This window comes from Cololabis saira, chromosome 16, assembly GCF_033807715.1.
Source record: "Cololabis saira isolate AMF1-May2022 chromosome 16, fColSai1.1, whole genome shotgun sequence".
Lineage (NCBI taxonomy): Eukaryota > Metazoa > Chordata > Actinopteri > Beloniformes > Belonidae > Cololabis > Cololabis saira.
This window is the reverse complement of record NC_084602.1, coordinates 11,210,700-11,226,248: the sequence shown is the minus strand read 5'-3', so window position 1 is coordinate 11,226,248 and position 15,549 is coordinate 11,210,700. Positions and strand designations below refer to the sequence as shown.

Genomic DNA, 15,549 nt, shown 5'->3' with positions numbered 1-15,549 from the left:
GAAGATTCTTGTTCAGCTTTGCTTCTTTACATGTTTCTGATGAACATATACAATCAATCTTTAAAATAAAAGAGCTGGATTCCAACAAGGGTGTAGTACTGATGAGGTTCTTGCTACTATGGCGATGTGGAAGGCTGGTAAAGTTTCATTAAACTCCGGTTCTGTGCTGGATATTTTCAAGTCTGTGCGTGCTGCATTCATTTCTTCTTTGCAGCCAGTAAGTTCGGAGCAGACACCTTTACTTTCCCCGGCATGTTTCTGGACAGGTCCGCGTCCTGAATCACAAGTAAAAACAAAAGAAACATAAAACTGACTGTTAATAAACAAACTGTTATTTTACTTTTTTTTTGATTAAAGTTTAAATACAAAACAAGTATGCTTAAAGTATTCAGTCAGGGTGAAAATAACCTCATGATGGTTGACTCAGACTACCAGACAATACAGTGACAAAGTCAGAAACTTCTTTACCTTGACGCTTCGGAACAGGTCTTTTTCTCTGAGCGAGGCTTCTCTGGCTTTCATGAAGCTGAGCACCGCCGTTCGAGCAGCTTGTAAGAAACAAAATAGGAGAACGGCTTTGCTCTTAACTCTTGAGATCTTTTTCATTGTGATTATTGTATAAAGCCAAGATTATAAATACATGAACCAGTTCATTTATTCATTGATTCCTACCTTTTCCTTTCTTCTGAGCACCTGGCGTCAGCTTCACTTTGTGTCTGTGGAAAACAAACGACTCATTAGCCCTTGGAGCCGTCACTTTCTCTTTTACAGAAAGGTTAAGGACACGTACTTGTAGTTGGAAAGGGCTGTGTACGGCGCACAGACCGGCACGGCGAACAGCAGCACGTCCTCGGGGTGCGGCTGGCCAGAGAGAGACGTGAGAAGAGTCTCTGCTTCCTAGTGTTACAAGTGATTCAAAACAATGTTGGTTTTTGGGGCAGGAAATGTAGTTTTCTTTCAATAACAGAAAAATATTCTCCTTTAAATGGTCAGATGAGTGACCCACCTCTGCTCCAGGGTTGTCCGGGTCCACCTCATCTTCCTGGAAAAGAAAGCAGCAATGACAACTTGAAGGAAGAAATAACACTCAGTACATTTACATGCAGCAAAGAAATGGGATTTCTGACCGTATCAGATAACGACATCCAGAAGACCCAATCACTTCTCTGAGTTTACATGCTGTCTCTGTCTCTTGTCACGAGAATCGGATAAGTGTCCAGAGCATGGCTGACTCCGTGACGCTATGTGGCGCTGTAACCATGGTAACCATGGTAACCATTTGTAACCATTTCAACAAAGAGCCACTTCCGGTTGGCAGTCGTTTTGTTTGGCGCCAACGTTACGCCTTCCGTATATTTTTCCACTTTATTTTGATCTGCTCCGGTGTCCTGATGAAGCTTCTGCCATCTCTTTCGCGATCTTCATGTTGGTGTTTAAACAACTATTTAACACGCGCCGTCTCCTTTCACAGTCGGGTGAAGCCCCAGAGGAAATTCTCAAGCATGCGCAGACTGCAATATCTGATCCTCCGTATACATGCCGTTAACATTCCGACTGTGAAAAAATTATCTACTGTAGGTGTTGCTATCCGATTATTAAATGTCCGATATACTGTAGGTCTGAAGTAGATCGGATTGAGGTGTTTACATGCAGTTTAAAAGTCCGAACGATGTCTTATACGATCAGAAATCCGATTGAACTGCAGCATGTAAACGTACTGACTGCCAGCAATAATAAATCATTACAAACAATACCATCCATTATCTATATATACCCGCTTTTTCCTTTGCAGGGTCACGGGGGTCTGCTGGAGCCTATCCCAACTACCATATTTTCGCGACCATTAAGCGCACATAAAATTATTTTTTCTTTTTAAAAATGTGCTGCGCGCCCAATGAAACGGTGCGCCGTATCTATTACCTGTATTACGGTAATGTAAGGCGGACGGCCACCATGAGAACGGTAAAGGGAGAAGGGGGCGTGTGAAGCACCCGTGAGTTGCGACGTGAATGAGACCATCCTCAAACTGAAAGCAGTAGCGCTGGCGGAAGAAATGAAAATTGAACATTTTCATGTCCGTCTTGGTGCTTTCGCTTCATGAAACGGTGCCAGCGCAGCAGCAGCGCCCGGCAGATTACATGGAAAAGATGGAGAGCTTCCACTCATTCTGCAGCCGACACATCACCGACAAACACATCCAGCCCAGACACATAACCAACATGGACGTGGTGCCGCTCACGTTCCACATGCCGGTGAATCACATGGTGGAGAGGACGGGGACCCGCGCGGTGGAGAGACGGGACCCGCGCGGGGGATATCCACACAACGGGGTATGAAAAGTCGTCATTTATTGTTGTGCTTGGCTGCCACGCTGATGGACAGAAACTGCCACCTATGGTGATTTTTAAAAGAAAAACTTTGCTTAAAGACTTTCCCAGCCGGAGTTCATTATAAAGGCAAATGAAAAGGGCTGGCTGAATGTAGGCATGATGATGATGAAGTGGCTGAGGCAGGTCTATGTGCGGCGACCCGGTGTTTTTTCACACATCATGCGTGGGCTAACGTGTCTGCTGGGACTTTTGTTCGGGCTTTTGCAAAAGTCGGCATTTCAGAGGATGAGGACTTTGAAGGGTTTGATTAATGTAAAAACTGAAATAAAATACAATCAAACTAAGTTTTGCTCCCGCTCTATTTTTAAATAAGCACTCTTGTGTGCTTGTGTGTGTTTTGCGGCACGCGTGTGTGTTTTGCGGCGCGCGTGTGTGCAGCTCCGTGTCTGTAGACTGCGCCTTTTGGGTCGGTGCGCCGTATGTGTTTTAAATCCAAAATTTACACACAAAAATGAGGGTGCACCTTTTCAAACGGTGTGCCGAATGGTGAGAAAATACGGTATTTTCAGGCGAGAGGCAAGGGTTACACCCTGGACAGGTCACCAGTCCATCGCAGGGCCACGTATACAGACAAACAACCAGACATACTCACACTCACACCTACGGGCAATTTAGAATCATCAAATTCAGAAACCCACGCAAGCACGGGGAGAACATGCAAACTCCACACAGAAAGACCCTGCTGGGCCTGGGAGTCGAACCGGGGACCTTCTTGCTGCCCTAAACAATACCATGTTTGAATTTCATTGATCGTTTAAATATGTGTATTTTGAAATTATCTTTAGAGGCCACTCTTATGGCAGTGTGAGGTTGGATTCTTATTGAGATCAATATGCAGTGTTGTTCACCTTGTCCTCTTGCTCCACGGGACCACCTTCCTCTTTAGGCTTTTCCTGCTCGCCCTTCTCTTCCCCTCCTCCCGCCTGCTCCGGGTTCTTCACCACAGACACAACTCTAGGTTTCTGCTGTTGTTTCTGAGGGGCTGCTTTCCTGACAGGCTCCTCTTTACCCTTGCCCTTCTTCCCCTTCTTCCCTTTATCCTTCTCCTCCTTGGCAGAACCAGCTGACTAGAGGACAAAAAGCATGTGAAATAATTGTGACTCTTATATTGTGTTTGAATGTTATTTTAGAGCAAGTGGACACTGAGGGTTTTGCAGTTTCTCCATCCTCACCCCAAGCAGCTGCATCATCAGCTCTCTGTCCTCTTCATCCTGGTTTTTGTATTTTTCTTTGATTTTCTTCAGTTTGTTCTGCAGTGACAGTATAAGACAAAGAAGTCAGATTAATTCAGTAATATAAAGTCTGATCATATTCACTTTTTGTGATTATATATAAAAAATCCTAAAGCTTCCATCATCTAAAGCTAAAAAGGATATTGACACAGTGGAATGAAAAAGACGACTCTATACAGGAAATTAGGAAAAGATCCAAATCCTATAATAATCCTTTTTTTTGTTACTTGAAGTCATATTCAATTTTTATGCCCTTCTTCTAAGGTTTAAAAACAACAAAATTGGGCTTCAAAGATTGAAGAAAGTACTTCCCGGCCTCCCTCTAGAATCAACGCATTTGAACGTTTTTATAGACAAGAGTCTGCTATTTGTTCTTTACAGATTTTTAAACGTGTTGCTTTTGCAAAAGGCATCTTGTTGAAGATGTTCTGCCATCTTCTAACATACAGGACTCTTTTAAGGGCCTTTAAAGGGACAAAACCTTCAGCTTGCCTCCTTTAAGTTAGTTTATTGTGAATTCTAAAAAGAAAAGTCAAAATGTATAAACATTTTCAAGCTGCTCACTTTTACGTTATTTTTTTCTCCTAACATATTTTTTTCCTTCCTCCTACCAACATTATTACATACAAATAATTTGTTCAAATTTGTCTAAAAGAATGGATGACACTTTCAAAATTATCCCTTCACTTCCTATTTTTTTTTATCTTCTATAAAACAGCAGAATGTCAGTCCAACAGAAAACAGAGTAAAGTTCTATCTCCAACCTTTTGCCCTCTCTTGAGAGGCGGCTGCGATGCTCCTCCTCCACTTTTGGATCCCTGGTCCTCAGGTAAACCCCCAGATGAAGTCTCCGTCTTCTCCTCGGCCTTCTCCTCCGTCTTCTCCTCCGTCTTCTCCTCCGTCTTCTCCTCCGTCTTCTCCTCCGTCTTCTCCTCCGTCTTCTCCTCCGTCTTCTCCTCCGTCTTCTCCTCCGTCTTCGTCACCATCTTTTCCTCCGTCTTCTTCACCATCTTTTCCTCCGTCTTTTCCTCCGTCTTCTCCTCAGCATCACAGTCCTCCTGCTTCTGTTTCTTCTTTTTCTCTTCTCTAACAGCAGAAGCAGAAGTTCTGAATGATAATCCAGACTTTTTCCACCTCTAAGCCACCCAGACGCCTCAATATCATCCATCGCCACAAGCATATTTGATGGGTGATAGAGGGGGGGGATCATGAAAAAAATACTTAAAGGTCATGATAATGACCTTTAAGTATCTTTTTTTAAAGGATTTTCTCCCACTTAAAGGAGACCTATTATGGCATCTAATACCTATTTTAAACAGGCCTTGAATGTCTTAAAAACAAGCTTTTGATTTTTTTTGCTAAATAAATTAGAAATTCAGCCTCTGAGCCATGTCTTTGGGCCAATCCCAATACACCCCCTACTTTCTACCACTAGCCCTAAAAATGAAGCCACAGGCGTAGGGCCCTTGTAATCTTCCCTAGGGATTGGGACACCACTTGCTAGGTCACTGCGTGGTTTACGTTCGGGTACGTAAGCGACTGCGTAGTTACGTTTGCACAAACGTCACACCATATCAGGAAGCCCAGAGCTAAAAGCAAGTTTTAATTTTCGCTGTAGCGCTGTTAATATGCCACTTTATTAAGTTTTAATATTTTTTCAGGCGTAAGAGTAACCGCCCCAACCTGGGCTCAGTTTATCCAAATAACGCCTGTTCAGAAATTTGCTCTGACGTTTTCGGGATGAGAAGAGCCGCCGGCTCGGGAGCTGATTTATGGTTCCGTGTTACACCAATGCAGAGCCTGCAGCGTAGGGTACGGCGTACGGCGTGCGTCGCTGCGTAACCTACGCCGTCGGCTCTGCGTTGGTGTAACATGGAACCATAAATCAGCCTTTATTCTGGCGAGATCTGAAGATACAACGCAGCAACGAGCAAACAAGTGATTATGTACATTCACTGAGTGAATATTATGAAAGTAAAATATATATTTCTCGCTAGAAATGTAATCAAAATGCATTTTTATGCAGAAACTAACTCAAAATATTGATTTTATTCACTAAAAATGTGAAATGTCCGCAATGTTTTTTTGTTTGATTCAGTCAAATGATGACATAAAGCATTCTGGGAAATTTTCTCTAGCCCTCAGTCAGCGAGTCAGCATCTGAAATCCCTCGCTGTGAAGGGCTAGATTCATACACACTAGCCCTCGTTATGCCCACTACCCCTACATGCAAAGAGGAATTGGGACACGACTACCCTCACGGGAACGCGCAAAATTTAGGGGTAGGGCTGAAAAGTAGGACTAGGGGGGGGTTGGGACTGGGCCTTTATCTTCCCATTCTCTAACCTCCTTCTCTATGCGGGATTCCGAGTGGGCGGGGCTATGATAATGGGGCACTGTGCTGATTGGCTGCCTGAATGACGCGACAGAATACAGACATTTGTGTTGGTTTTTACAACCAACAACAGAGCAATTTGTATGTCTAGCTCGAACAGACGCCATCACGATACACCGCTACGAAAAAATGGCAGAAGCTCCGGCCAGCGGAGTTGTTATTGTTGTTCCGGCCAGAGTTAGTTGTGGGCCTGGTTTCACGCATCGGAGGCCAACCTCTGTAAATCGCTCCGTCGTTACGTAACGACGGGATCAGAATCCGAACGGCTCGTAGAAGTCACATGACACTGGATGGCTCATCCGGGCGGCTGTACAGACACTGCAGAATTTGGTTGCTTTCCTCCTTCTCTGAGTTGGCAGGCTGAGGGGAGACCACTTTATATATGTTAAAGCAAGAAAAAACCTGTTTTTCATAATAGGTCCCCTTTAAGCTACTGTATTCCCGAAAACCTAACCTGAACATTAAGGGAAATTAATTAAGCAGTTACATTCTTGCAACCTCGGGTTTGCATGTATTTTGTCCAGCTACTCACCTTCTCTGCTTGGCAGTCATGTGCTTTCTTCCTTGTGAATCCACCTCTGACTGAAGAGACATTTATGACATTAACTTTAGTAGATGAAGCACAGTATACATGGAATAACCCAAATACACCAATATACACCAACCTGAGATGTTTCTTTTTTGAAACCTGGTTTCTGAGCAGCCCTAGAAACAAGGAAGGAGAATTTCAATGTGCAAGACTGGATCTGCTACTTAAAACTGGAGAGGGCTCTGATTTCTTTGAGGGAGGAAAAATTACCTGCTGGGTTGTAAATGAGAGAGCGAGATAGTCGTATCAGGAAAGCTGATTTCTTCACTCTCCTCAGGCTCTTTTTCTGTGCTGCTCTCCTCCTCCCTACACTTCTCCATGTTGTTTTGCTCTGCCTGCATGCCGTTATCCATCTCACTGCTGGTTTCCTTTTTAATCTTCTTTTCAGATGTTTTGTTCTCGCCGGCTCCTGCGTTTTCTTCAGCCTGATCTTCATTGCTGCTGTCATCTCCTGCCAAAGCAACGGACAAACTCCTGAAGGCTGTTTTAACAATCACAGTAAAGTGCGTTGATATTTTAGTTTCATACCGATCAGCTCTTCTCCCTCCTCTAACAGCTCAGCAGTTCTTGAGGTGACGTCCTCTATGCCTTCCTCTATAGTTTTCACCTTCCGTTCCCCTCGGTGCCGAAACACACTCAGTTCATCCACCTGCAGCAGGAAGAGGTGAAAATGACTTGTTTGAATATGACAGAAGTGACATGTGCTCACAGCTGGCATTTACCTTGAAGAGGAACCCAAAACCCATGATCAAGTAAGACGGAGGCAGAAAATTCTTCTTTCCTGAAGACAAAAAAAAAAGAGAGGAATCTAATTCTGCTATCTAATATTATTATACATGTGTTGCCCTGTGAGCTTACGTAGATGTTTGTTTAGATACGCTCATGTAATAGTGTGTCACACCTCTGATCATGAAGCTTCCCGTGGTCAGATATTCTCCAGTGGGGGCGGTTTTAGACACCTGAGAAACAGATAGAACAGCTCAAGGTAAGAATACAGAAAACTGACATTTCTACTCTACGCCTGATAAAATACATTTGCACACAAACTCAAACTAGAAAGTATAAACCGTTTCAGTGTTGTGAAGCAATCATTTAAAAAGAAAAAAACATCTCTATTGGATTTAAAGTGCCTGCGACTATAAAAATAATAAAAATGAATGACAGAAAATATAACTATCGTCGTCAGCTTAGAACCACTGCTGTGGAACAAAAAAAAACAAAACATCTCTGCAACACTTGAGTAGAGTGATGCTTGAAATGATTCCACTCCATTATCTGGAAATCTCTCATTATTAATAATTATTCATTATTATTCAAATGAGATTTTAAAAAACGCTCCTTTGGTCATGATATTTCTTAGGAAAATAGTTTAACATCAAGAGACGAAGTGAACAGATCAGTTATCTTGAGATAACAAAACAAATCAGCCCTTTATTTTGAGATTGTGGCATCAAAATAAATAATTGTACACAGGGCCATCTCAAACTTGTTAACTCAACTAATTTTCGTAGTTTCCAGGGACACGTGCAATGGTTTTTGGAGATCTAATCATCCCCCGGCTTCTTTGCTGTGCTGTAACTGAGCCATTTGTGTGTCTCGTGATAGAGCACTGCAAAAACTCAAAATCTTACCAGGAATATTTGTGTTATTTCTAGTTAAAATGTTTCATTTTTAGTCAAAAAATATCATTACACTTAAAACAAGAGTCATTACCAGAAAAATAACTTGTTATTTGACAATTTTCACCTGTTTCAAGTAAATTTTCACTTGAAATAAAGAGAAAAATCTGCCAGTGGGACAAGATTTATCTTCTCATTACAAGCAAAAAAATCTTGTTCCACTGGCAGATTGTTCTACTTATTTTAAGTGAAAATCTACTTGAAACAGGTGAAAATTGTTGTTTTTTTTCCAGTGACGAGTCTTGTTTTAAGTGTAATGAGATTTTTTTGACTAAAAATGAGACATTTTAACTAGAAATAAGACAAATATTCCTGGTAAGATTTTGAGTTTTTGCAGTGAGGGGAAGGCAGGATTGGTGTGCAGACGTGGTGAAGTCACAGCCATGTGTATGTCCAATACTTTACAGCAGATAATTTCATTGTAACAAGAGCCGATGCTTGATTGATGTGCAAACAAATATATTACCACCCGCACTGATGAATTACCTGATGATGATGGACCCACCAAGCACTGGTGATAATCTTGGCATCCCAAGCAGCGCTGTAGCACACCGACATGGTGCCGGCTTCTGTCAGGGTCTTGGGAGGGATGGGGTCCCCTGGGGTGAAGAGAGGTGGAGACATGCCCAATGAGAAATGAATTCAATTAAAGCACAAACTATCTCTATGAAGAGCAAATGTAGTAAATTTACATAAAATGTGGTTTACCTGAAGGGTTTTTAATGACACAACTAGTTGCTCCATGGAGGTCAGCGTGCACGTAGACATCACCTGATAAAGTAAAAGTCGAGATGATGTAGTACAGCAGCTTTTGAAATTGATATACTTGCTTAGAAATGCTTAGAAATGTCCCAACCTGCACGGAGGTAGCGTTTAACAATGATCTCATTCTGCTGCTGATCCCTTCCTGCGATGACCAGATAGTTCTCGGAGCTGATGAACCAGAGGAACTTCTCAAACCTGCCAAAACGGAAAAACACAGTTGAGAGTATTGAGAGAATAAACATCTTTATTACCTGATTATAGCAGCGGTATATGTATAGATTTGGTATCATGCTCTTACCAGTAGACTTTCCTGGCCTTTTGAATCGTTGTCACTGTCTGGACTTCCTTCAGTGTTTGATGGGTTTTTTTTTCTGCAGATTTCATAGCCTTAAATGACAATATATGGAAATATTGTGAGGTAACTATGAATTGGGTTTTCTTAAATTTGGTGATTATAAGCTGCATAAACAGTTTACTTAAAAAAAAAATGAAAAACAACTGCAGGTCTTGCTTTCTGCTTGTTACAATCACTTCTATATATAAATTCAAATATTTTATGTGAATAAAAGGAAAAGGCAGCACCCTCACCTTATCTGATGCCTCAATGGTTTTCTGTTCCTTCTTTTCAGCAGTCCGTTTATGGTCATAGTACCTAAAATAAGCACAATTGCAAGATCTATCAAAAACCATGACCACAATGCATGTTTCTGTGTCTTTAGTTATATATTGTATATGAAAAGGAAACTGTACTGTATTTTGATTAGGTTTTACAGTTCAGGAGATGGTAAAGAAAAAGGATCAGAATTTTCTTACAAGCAGTTAAATGCCACCTCTGATGAATAACAACACTCAATGTTAATAGAACCAAACATTCAGGATTACATGTGAAAAACTAAGTCCTTCCATCAAGAGTGAATAAAGGTGCACGGTGCTGCTAGTAAATCAAACTTGGTTGAATGATCATCAGCAGGTCTGGCCAGCTCTATGAAAGCTGAGGTTTGATTGGTTTTCAAGTGTGAAACCTGTAAGTGTTTTAGCGCAATGTCAAGGATGAAAGACGTGACGGGTTATAATGGAGAAGCTGTTCAACCGTCTGCAGAGTTATGAAACCGTTTCCGAGTAATTTAGAGTCCACCTCTCTACAGTGAATTAGATTATTCACAAGTGGAAAACTTTTTTTAACATTTACCAGTCTTCTTGTCTGTCTGTCACTACTATCGGCAAAAGCACACACACTAACTTTGGACGATGATGCCATTTCATGCGTCAACAATGATGAAACTAGATCCCAAAGCTGCAGCAGAGAAAATGCGTGTGACTAAGCAAGAGACTGAATAAGAGTAGAGTATAAGCAACTTAACCTCCACGCCTAGAGCTAAAAATTGTTAAATTTCCTGTACACTGCTTTATATAAGTAATGAAACTGTGTAATATCATCTGTAGCTCATCTGACGAGACATTTACCTGATTTTAAAACCAAGTCTGGACCATTTGAATTTGTCTTTTTACCATAAACCAACACCTACCTTTTGGCGTTGGCATAAGCTGAAAGGCCAAGATCCACATCCACTAACATGGGTTTGTTCCTTTGCAGCTTCTTGTCCTGTCCTTTGTCTTTATTCTTGTTCTTCTTTCGTTTCTCCTCCTTTGGCTCATTCTTGTCCTCGTCATCCTGGTCCTCTTCAGTAATATAAGGATTCCTGGTGGGGAAAATGTCAGACATTACTTGGATGTTACTTGGATGGCAGACAGGTTTCTAAGCTGAGTGTTGATCTCACTTCAACAGCATGGTGATGTGGTTGGTCTGCAGCTTCAGCTCTTTGATGGCACAGGCCACAGGGTCTGCAGCAGCTTGCGCTTCTTTCACAATGATACCAATTTCAGTCCAGTCCACCTGGTTGGCCAGTGCACTTCGCACGACCTGCAGCGCCCTCTCCACAACAGGCAGGTTCATCTCCACCAGTTCACCCTTGATTCTGTCCACCTCCTGAAACACACAAAGCAGGATTTGTTGTTCATGCAAACAGAGAGGACAAGTTATACGGAGGAATTTATTCATATGGACGAGAATAAAGCAGCGTGTCACTGACCTGCGCCTGGTGCAAAGCTTCCAGCCTTTGCTCGTGGTCCTTCCTGACATTATCCAACTTCTTCAGCGCCTGTTTCTCCTGATGCAAAGCCTTCATGTCAATTCTCTGGCTCTCCATCTTAGAAAAGAATTCATCCACTGCCTGCACAGGAGAATCATTTCAATCAGAAGAGCACTCTTGCAAACAGGATTTTTTTTTTTTTTTTTTTCGCCCAGAAACCAGAGTCAGGAGCAGATTTGCTAATATTCACCTTGTCAAAAGAATCAAACTCCAAATGGGGAATCTCTACATGTTGGGCAAAAAGGAATGGGTGGAACTCATCATATCTAAAGGAAGACATATTTAGTTTATTATATTATCAATAATCTAGAGAGAAATAAATTGTTTTGTATTGTATTGTATAACAAAACTAGACATACGTGAGTAGTTCTTCATTGGTTTTGCCAGCAGTTAGACTTGGTTTCTTCTCACTCTTTTGAATGATGTAACCCTTAATACAGTAAAACAGAATTTGTAAAGGTGAGACATATATTGCAGAATCCCACAACGCCTTCCTTGTGCATATGAAAAATCTCATACTTACTTTCCCACTGAATTTTTCAGTTTTTTCCAGAAAACCTTCTGCAATCTCCAGGGCTTCTAGGACCTTAGGTGCGACTGAAAAACCAGCCGGATCAAAGACGGGTTATTTACAGAATTTATTTAAACATATAAAGGGGAAAAGAACTTGACTTCAACTGTCTTATTTTACCTTCAGCAACATCCACTTGACTGTCAATTTTCAGAGAGCCTGAAAGTCCCACGTCTATCAAACTGTGCTCAATGAGCGTGGCTCCATAGGCTGTTGGAAAATACATAAAAACATGATGAATTTCTGAGACTTTTAAGTAAAAGAAACTCACAAAAACAGATGCATTAAAAAGTAATTGAACTTTTTTTAATTACAAAGATTTCTTATTTGATTACTCATAAAATGATTTTTAGACAAGTCGCAAAAAAAGACAAACAGTTGCCCTTTTCAGGCCTTTCTTGAAAACACTGATCAATACTAGTGCAGGTTGGGAAAAAGTATAATTTATTAACAGACAGAACTCTCTTTAGGAGGAATAACCTTAATCATATCTACATTTATTTCAGATACAGAGAGTGAACAACCCTTTTCAGAATCTTAGTTTCCTCTTCAAATGCTGTATCGTTGAATTTCCTATTTTAGGTCACTGACTCATTGATTGCATTAGTATATTTCTTCCAATGTACTGGTCTGATAGTTTTCTCTTACATTTCTCAATACAAGCTTGAATTCATAGTTTCCTTGATGATTTGCAAGGGCTGTGTAGTCAAGTAGCAAGCAGACCCACACACAAGCCTCCCTCTACCATGTTTCACAGTTGCAATTATTTTGTTTGTGTTCAGTCCCTGTTGTTCTACACACAACAACATTGCTAAAAATGCCTCATCTGTCAACATTAAACTTTCCCAAAAGAACTGTTGAACATCCAGGTGGTCATATGGAAAATGTAACACATGCTGCCATGTGAACACACTAAAGCAAGTTATATTATGTCTCTGTCTCTCCCTTGAGAAAAGCGTGTTTTTCTGTAACCAGACTATGTTTGACTATTAACTGGGATGTCGAATTCTTCAACTCACACTTTAAACCCCATCGCTTTAATGGGAACAGTTGTAAATATTTACTTTGTGGTTCAATATAAAACATGAAAAACACTAAATTTGTACACTATCTACTGTCTGGCTACTTACGCAGGTGAGGGTTCAAGACCCTTTTCACTTGGTCTCCATGTTGTGCTTTGCTCAGGATTTCTGACAGTCTGTATTAAAACAAAAATAAAAAATGTTTTCAACATTCAAGTAAGAGTAAATGTTTCAGTCCTTAAAGATGTCCAATTTATCCACAGACGTAACAGGGGTAGGATGTTGTTACCGCTCCAAACTGATGAGAGGTTCAGGTGGTCTGGCGTTCTCTACTGGGTAGCGCTCCCTCACAGCGATCTTTACATCCTCTGCATCTGCCGCACGAAACCTCAGCAGGTTCAGGATCGTGTACTCATGGTCGGCAAGAATGATGTTACCCTAAAAATAGATATGAACAAACACAGTTGTGCACCAGAACAATGGTTTGGAGGAAAGAGATGATCAGAACAGAAATGCATGTGAGAAATGCAATATAAAATAACATCTGATATTAAAAGATGAAGTACAGTGTTCTGACCCTGTCGTAGAGCTCGATGATCAAGTGGTAGGCGGCCTCATCTGAACCGAACTGCATGTCCACAATCCTGTCAATCCCAAGCTGCTTAACCTGGTTCAGCCGGCGCGTCTTCAGGTGTTTTCGACACTATTGATAAAAACATCGTTTTAATGTCAAACTTAATCTCAAAATGCAAATTGAAAAGAAGCAGTGGATAATCTGTTTTAGGAGTTCAGTAACTGTCCATTGGTTTGTCCAACATGAGCAAACAACAATTATCTGTGTACTCTCTGGGTAATATGTATAAACGATATCTCATTTCAAATTCTGCACAGTTATTACAGCAAGAATAGTGAAAGAAATGGTTATTCTTAATAACACACAAAATGTCTTTATCAGGATGCTCTTACTTTCATCGCAAACCCTGAAGGCATCATGTTCTTGGGCCATTCAAAGTCTGTGGAGTGAATGCGAGTCCCAGATTCAATCAGGAGAACAGCTTTGCTGTCTGGCCTAAAACGAAGCAACAACACCCAGTTATATGTACTAAATGGAAGTGAAGGACTTTAGTACTTTACCTAAATATTCATTACTTATCATTTGGTCATCACAATTAATTGAGTAGATTCCAGTTAAAGCATCATCATTCATCAACAGTTGTGAAAGATCTGTGTGTTCATTTGTCTGGTGCACCATAAGAAAACCAGTGAACAGAATCGAATGTTAAGACAAGCTTTATTATATCATGCACAATATTTTCCGTCCAGAGGTAACACCTTTCTCAAACCACAAAGGTAGGAGAGAAATGCACACGGTGGTCATCGATCCAGTCGTATTTATACTAAAAAGGAGGTGTTTTGTACGTGAACCCCATCTGCCAAACATGTCAGACCTTCAGCTGTACGTTAGTGGTGGGGAAAAAAATCGATATTGCAATATATTGTTGCGCTCTCTGTCGCAATAAATAATCGATAAACTGACAGCAAATATCAATATTTTATTACAACACACATAATGGATTTACGCGGTTGTCACCGCACTATTGTTCATGCACTTTAATTTGTCCGGATGTTCAGTGTTTACATTTACAAGCCTAGCAGGCAGTGAGGTATGATACAAATGCACTTTCTTTGTACATTGTATGAAGTTTTGGCATTGAAAAAATGCATAACTACAGACGTTTTCCTTTTTATGGGTATTTCTTCTTTTTCAGTCACATAGATCGTGATGTATCGTTGATGAAATTTCTTACAATATATCGAATATCGTAGATATCGTGATATTATCGTTATTGTGGACCACATATCGCCACAGTATTGAATCGTGAGTTACCCGTATCTTCCCACCCCTACTGTACGTCCCTGTTTATTGCTCCCTACTTAAGATGTAAACCCAGATAACAGATGAGACCCATCAGTGTTAAAACATATGTTTCATTGTCTTCACCTGAAGAAACGCTATTTAACAGCCTAGTCATAAAACAGGAGTTGACCCTGCAGACAGAGAAAATATCTGAACTCCTGAACAGGAAAAACCACCAGTGTAGAATCTTATAGAAAAACCCTTCAAACCTTTAAACAACTTCATAAAATCCTAACAGCTGCCTCATGAGGAGGAGTTGAAGGTCAGTGTGATGTGCTGTATTTAAATATTGTACATGCTAGTGTTAAAAAGTTTAATTCTTTGTGAAACTTTCTATTAAACTTTCAGGATAATTTCCAAACCGTCCTTACTTCTGTAGACGAATAAGATAGGTCTTGTTGTCAATGTCGTACACGTTGTACACTCTCATGCCAAGGTAGCTGTGAAAGAAAGAGGGAAAAAAAAGAGAAACGTTAATCAATAAATGTAAACACGTACTGGACCTGTCAGGCTAGCGTTAGCTTAGCTGGACACCTGGCACCTACTTGGCATTAATTTCCGCAATAACCGCCCTGATGTCCACGGTGGTGAATCTGCCTTTCATGGTGACTTAGGTCCGAGCTAATGCCTTATGAATAAAAATAAGAATAATACACGCTGAAGGGAAATATTCACATTTCTGTTGCAACACGAGCGAGAAAACACACGCAGGAGACTGCTGCGCATGCGCACATGAGTTTGTAACGGCAGCCGAGGAGTTCCAAAAATCATCGGCTGCGCACTTTTTACCCACAAGAGTAGACTGCTTTGTGTATGAAATCCAACCGTGTCTGGTAAC

General features: G+C 40.9%; 1 protein-coding gene across 1 annotated transcript; it reads right to left on the bottom strand.

Annotated features, from left to right (window-relative positions):
* Positions 1-5: 5 nt before the first annotated feature.
* LOC133462824 (ribosome quality control complex subunit NEMF-like) lies at positions 6-15,434 on the bottom strand. The gene is made up of 32 exons (XM_061744275.1): positions 15,257-15,434; positions 15,083-15,151; positions 13,760-13,862; positions 13,371-13,496; positions 13,083-13,231; positions 12,902-12,969; positions 11,892-11,981; positions 11,724-11,797; positions 11,560-11,630; positions 11,391-11,466; positions 11,141-11,281; positions 10,829-11,037; positions 10,577-10,750; positions 9,639-9,702; positions 9,349-9,437; positions 9,142-9,245; positions 8,994-9,056; positions 8,772-8,884; positions 7,508-7,565; positions 7,329-7,387; positions 7,135-7,255; positions 6,817-7,057; positions 6,683-6,722; positions 6,550-6,599; positions 4,387-4,708; positions 3,563-3,640; positions 3,239-3,457; positions 1,007-1,042; positions 791-897; positions 673-716; positions 469-548; positions 6-275 (listed from the first exon to the last, which is right to left on the bottom strand). Exons 1-32 carry the CDS (start codon positions 15,313-15,315, stop codon positions 198-200), a joined length of 3,375 nt encoding a protein of 1,124 aa, XP_061600259.1. The 5' UTR covers positions 15,316-15,434; the 3' UTR covers positions 6-197.
* Between the last annotated feature and the right edge of the window lie 115 nt (positions 15,435-15,549).

Bases quoted from the DNA above. Each gene is read 5' to 3' on its own strand.
- LOC133462824 (XM_061744275.1), bottom strand. From the start codon at position 15,315: ATGAAAGGCAGATTCACCACCGTGGACATCAGGGCGGTTATTGCGGAA. The intron at 7,256-7,328 runs GTAAATGCCAGC...TTCCTGCTGCAG, and splicing joins GTTTTGGGTTCCTCTTCAAG to GTGGATGAACTGAGTGTGTT. The intron at 898-1,006 runs GTGGGTCACTCA...TTGTAACACTAG, and splicing joins CGGACAACCCTGGAGCAGAG to GAAGCAGAGACTCTTCTCAC.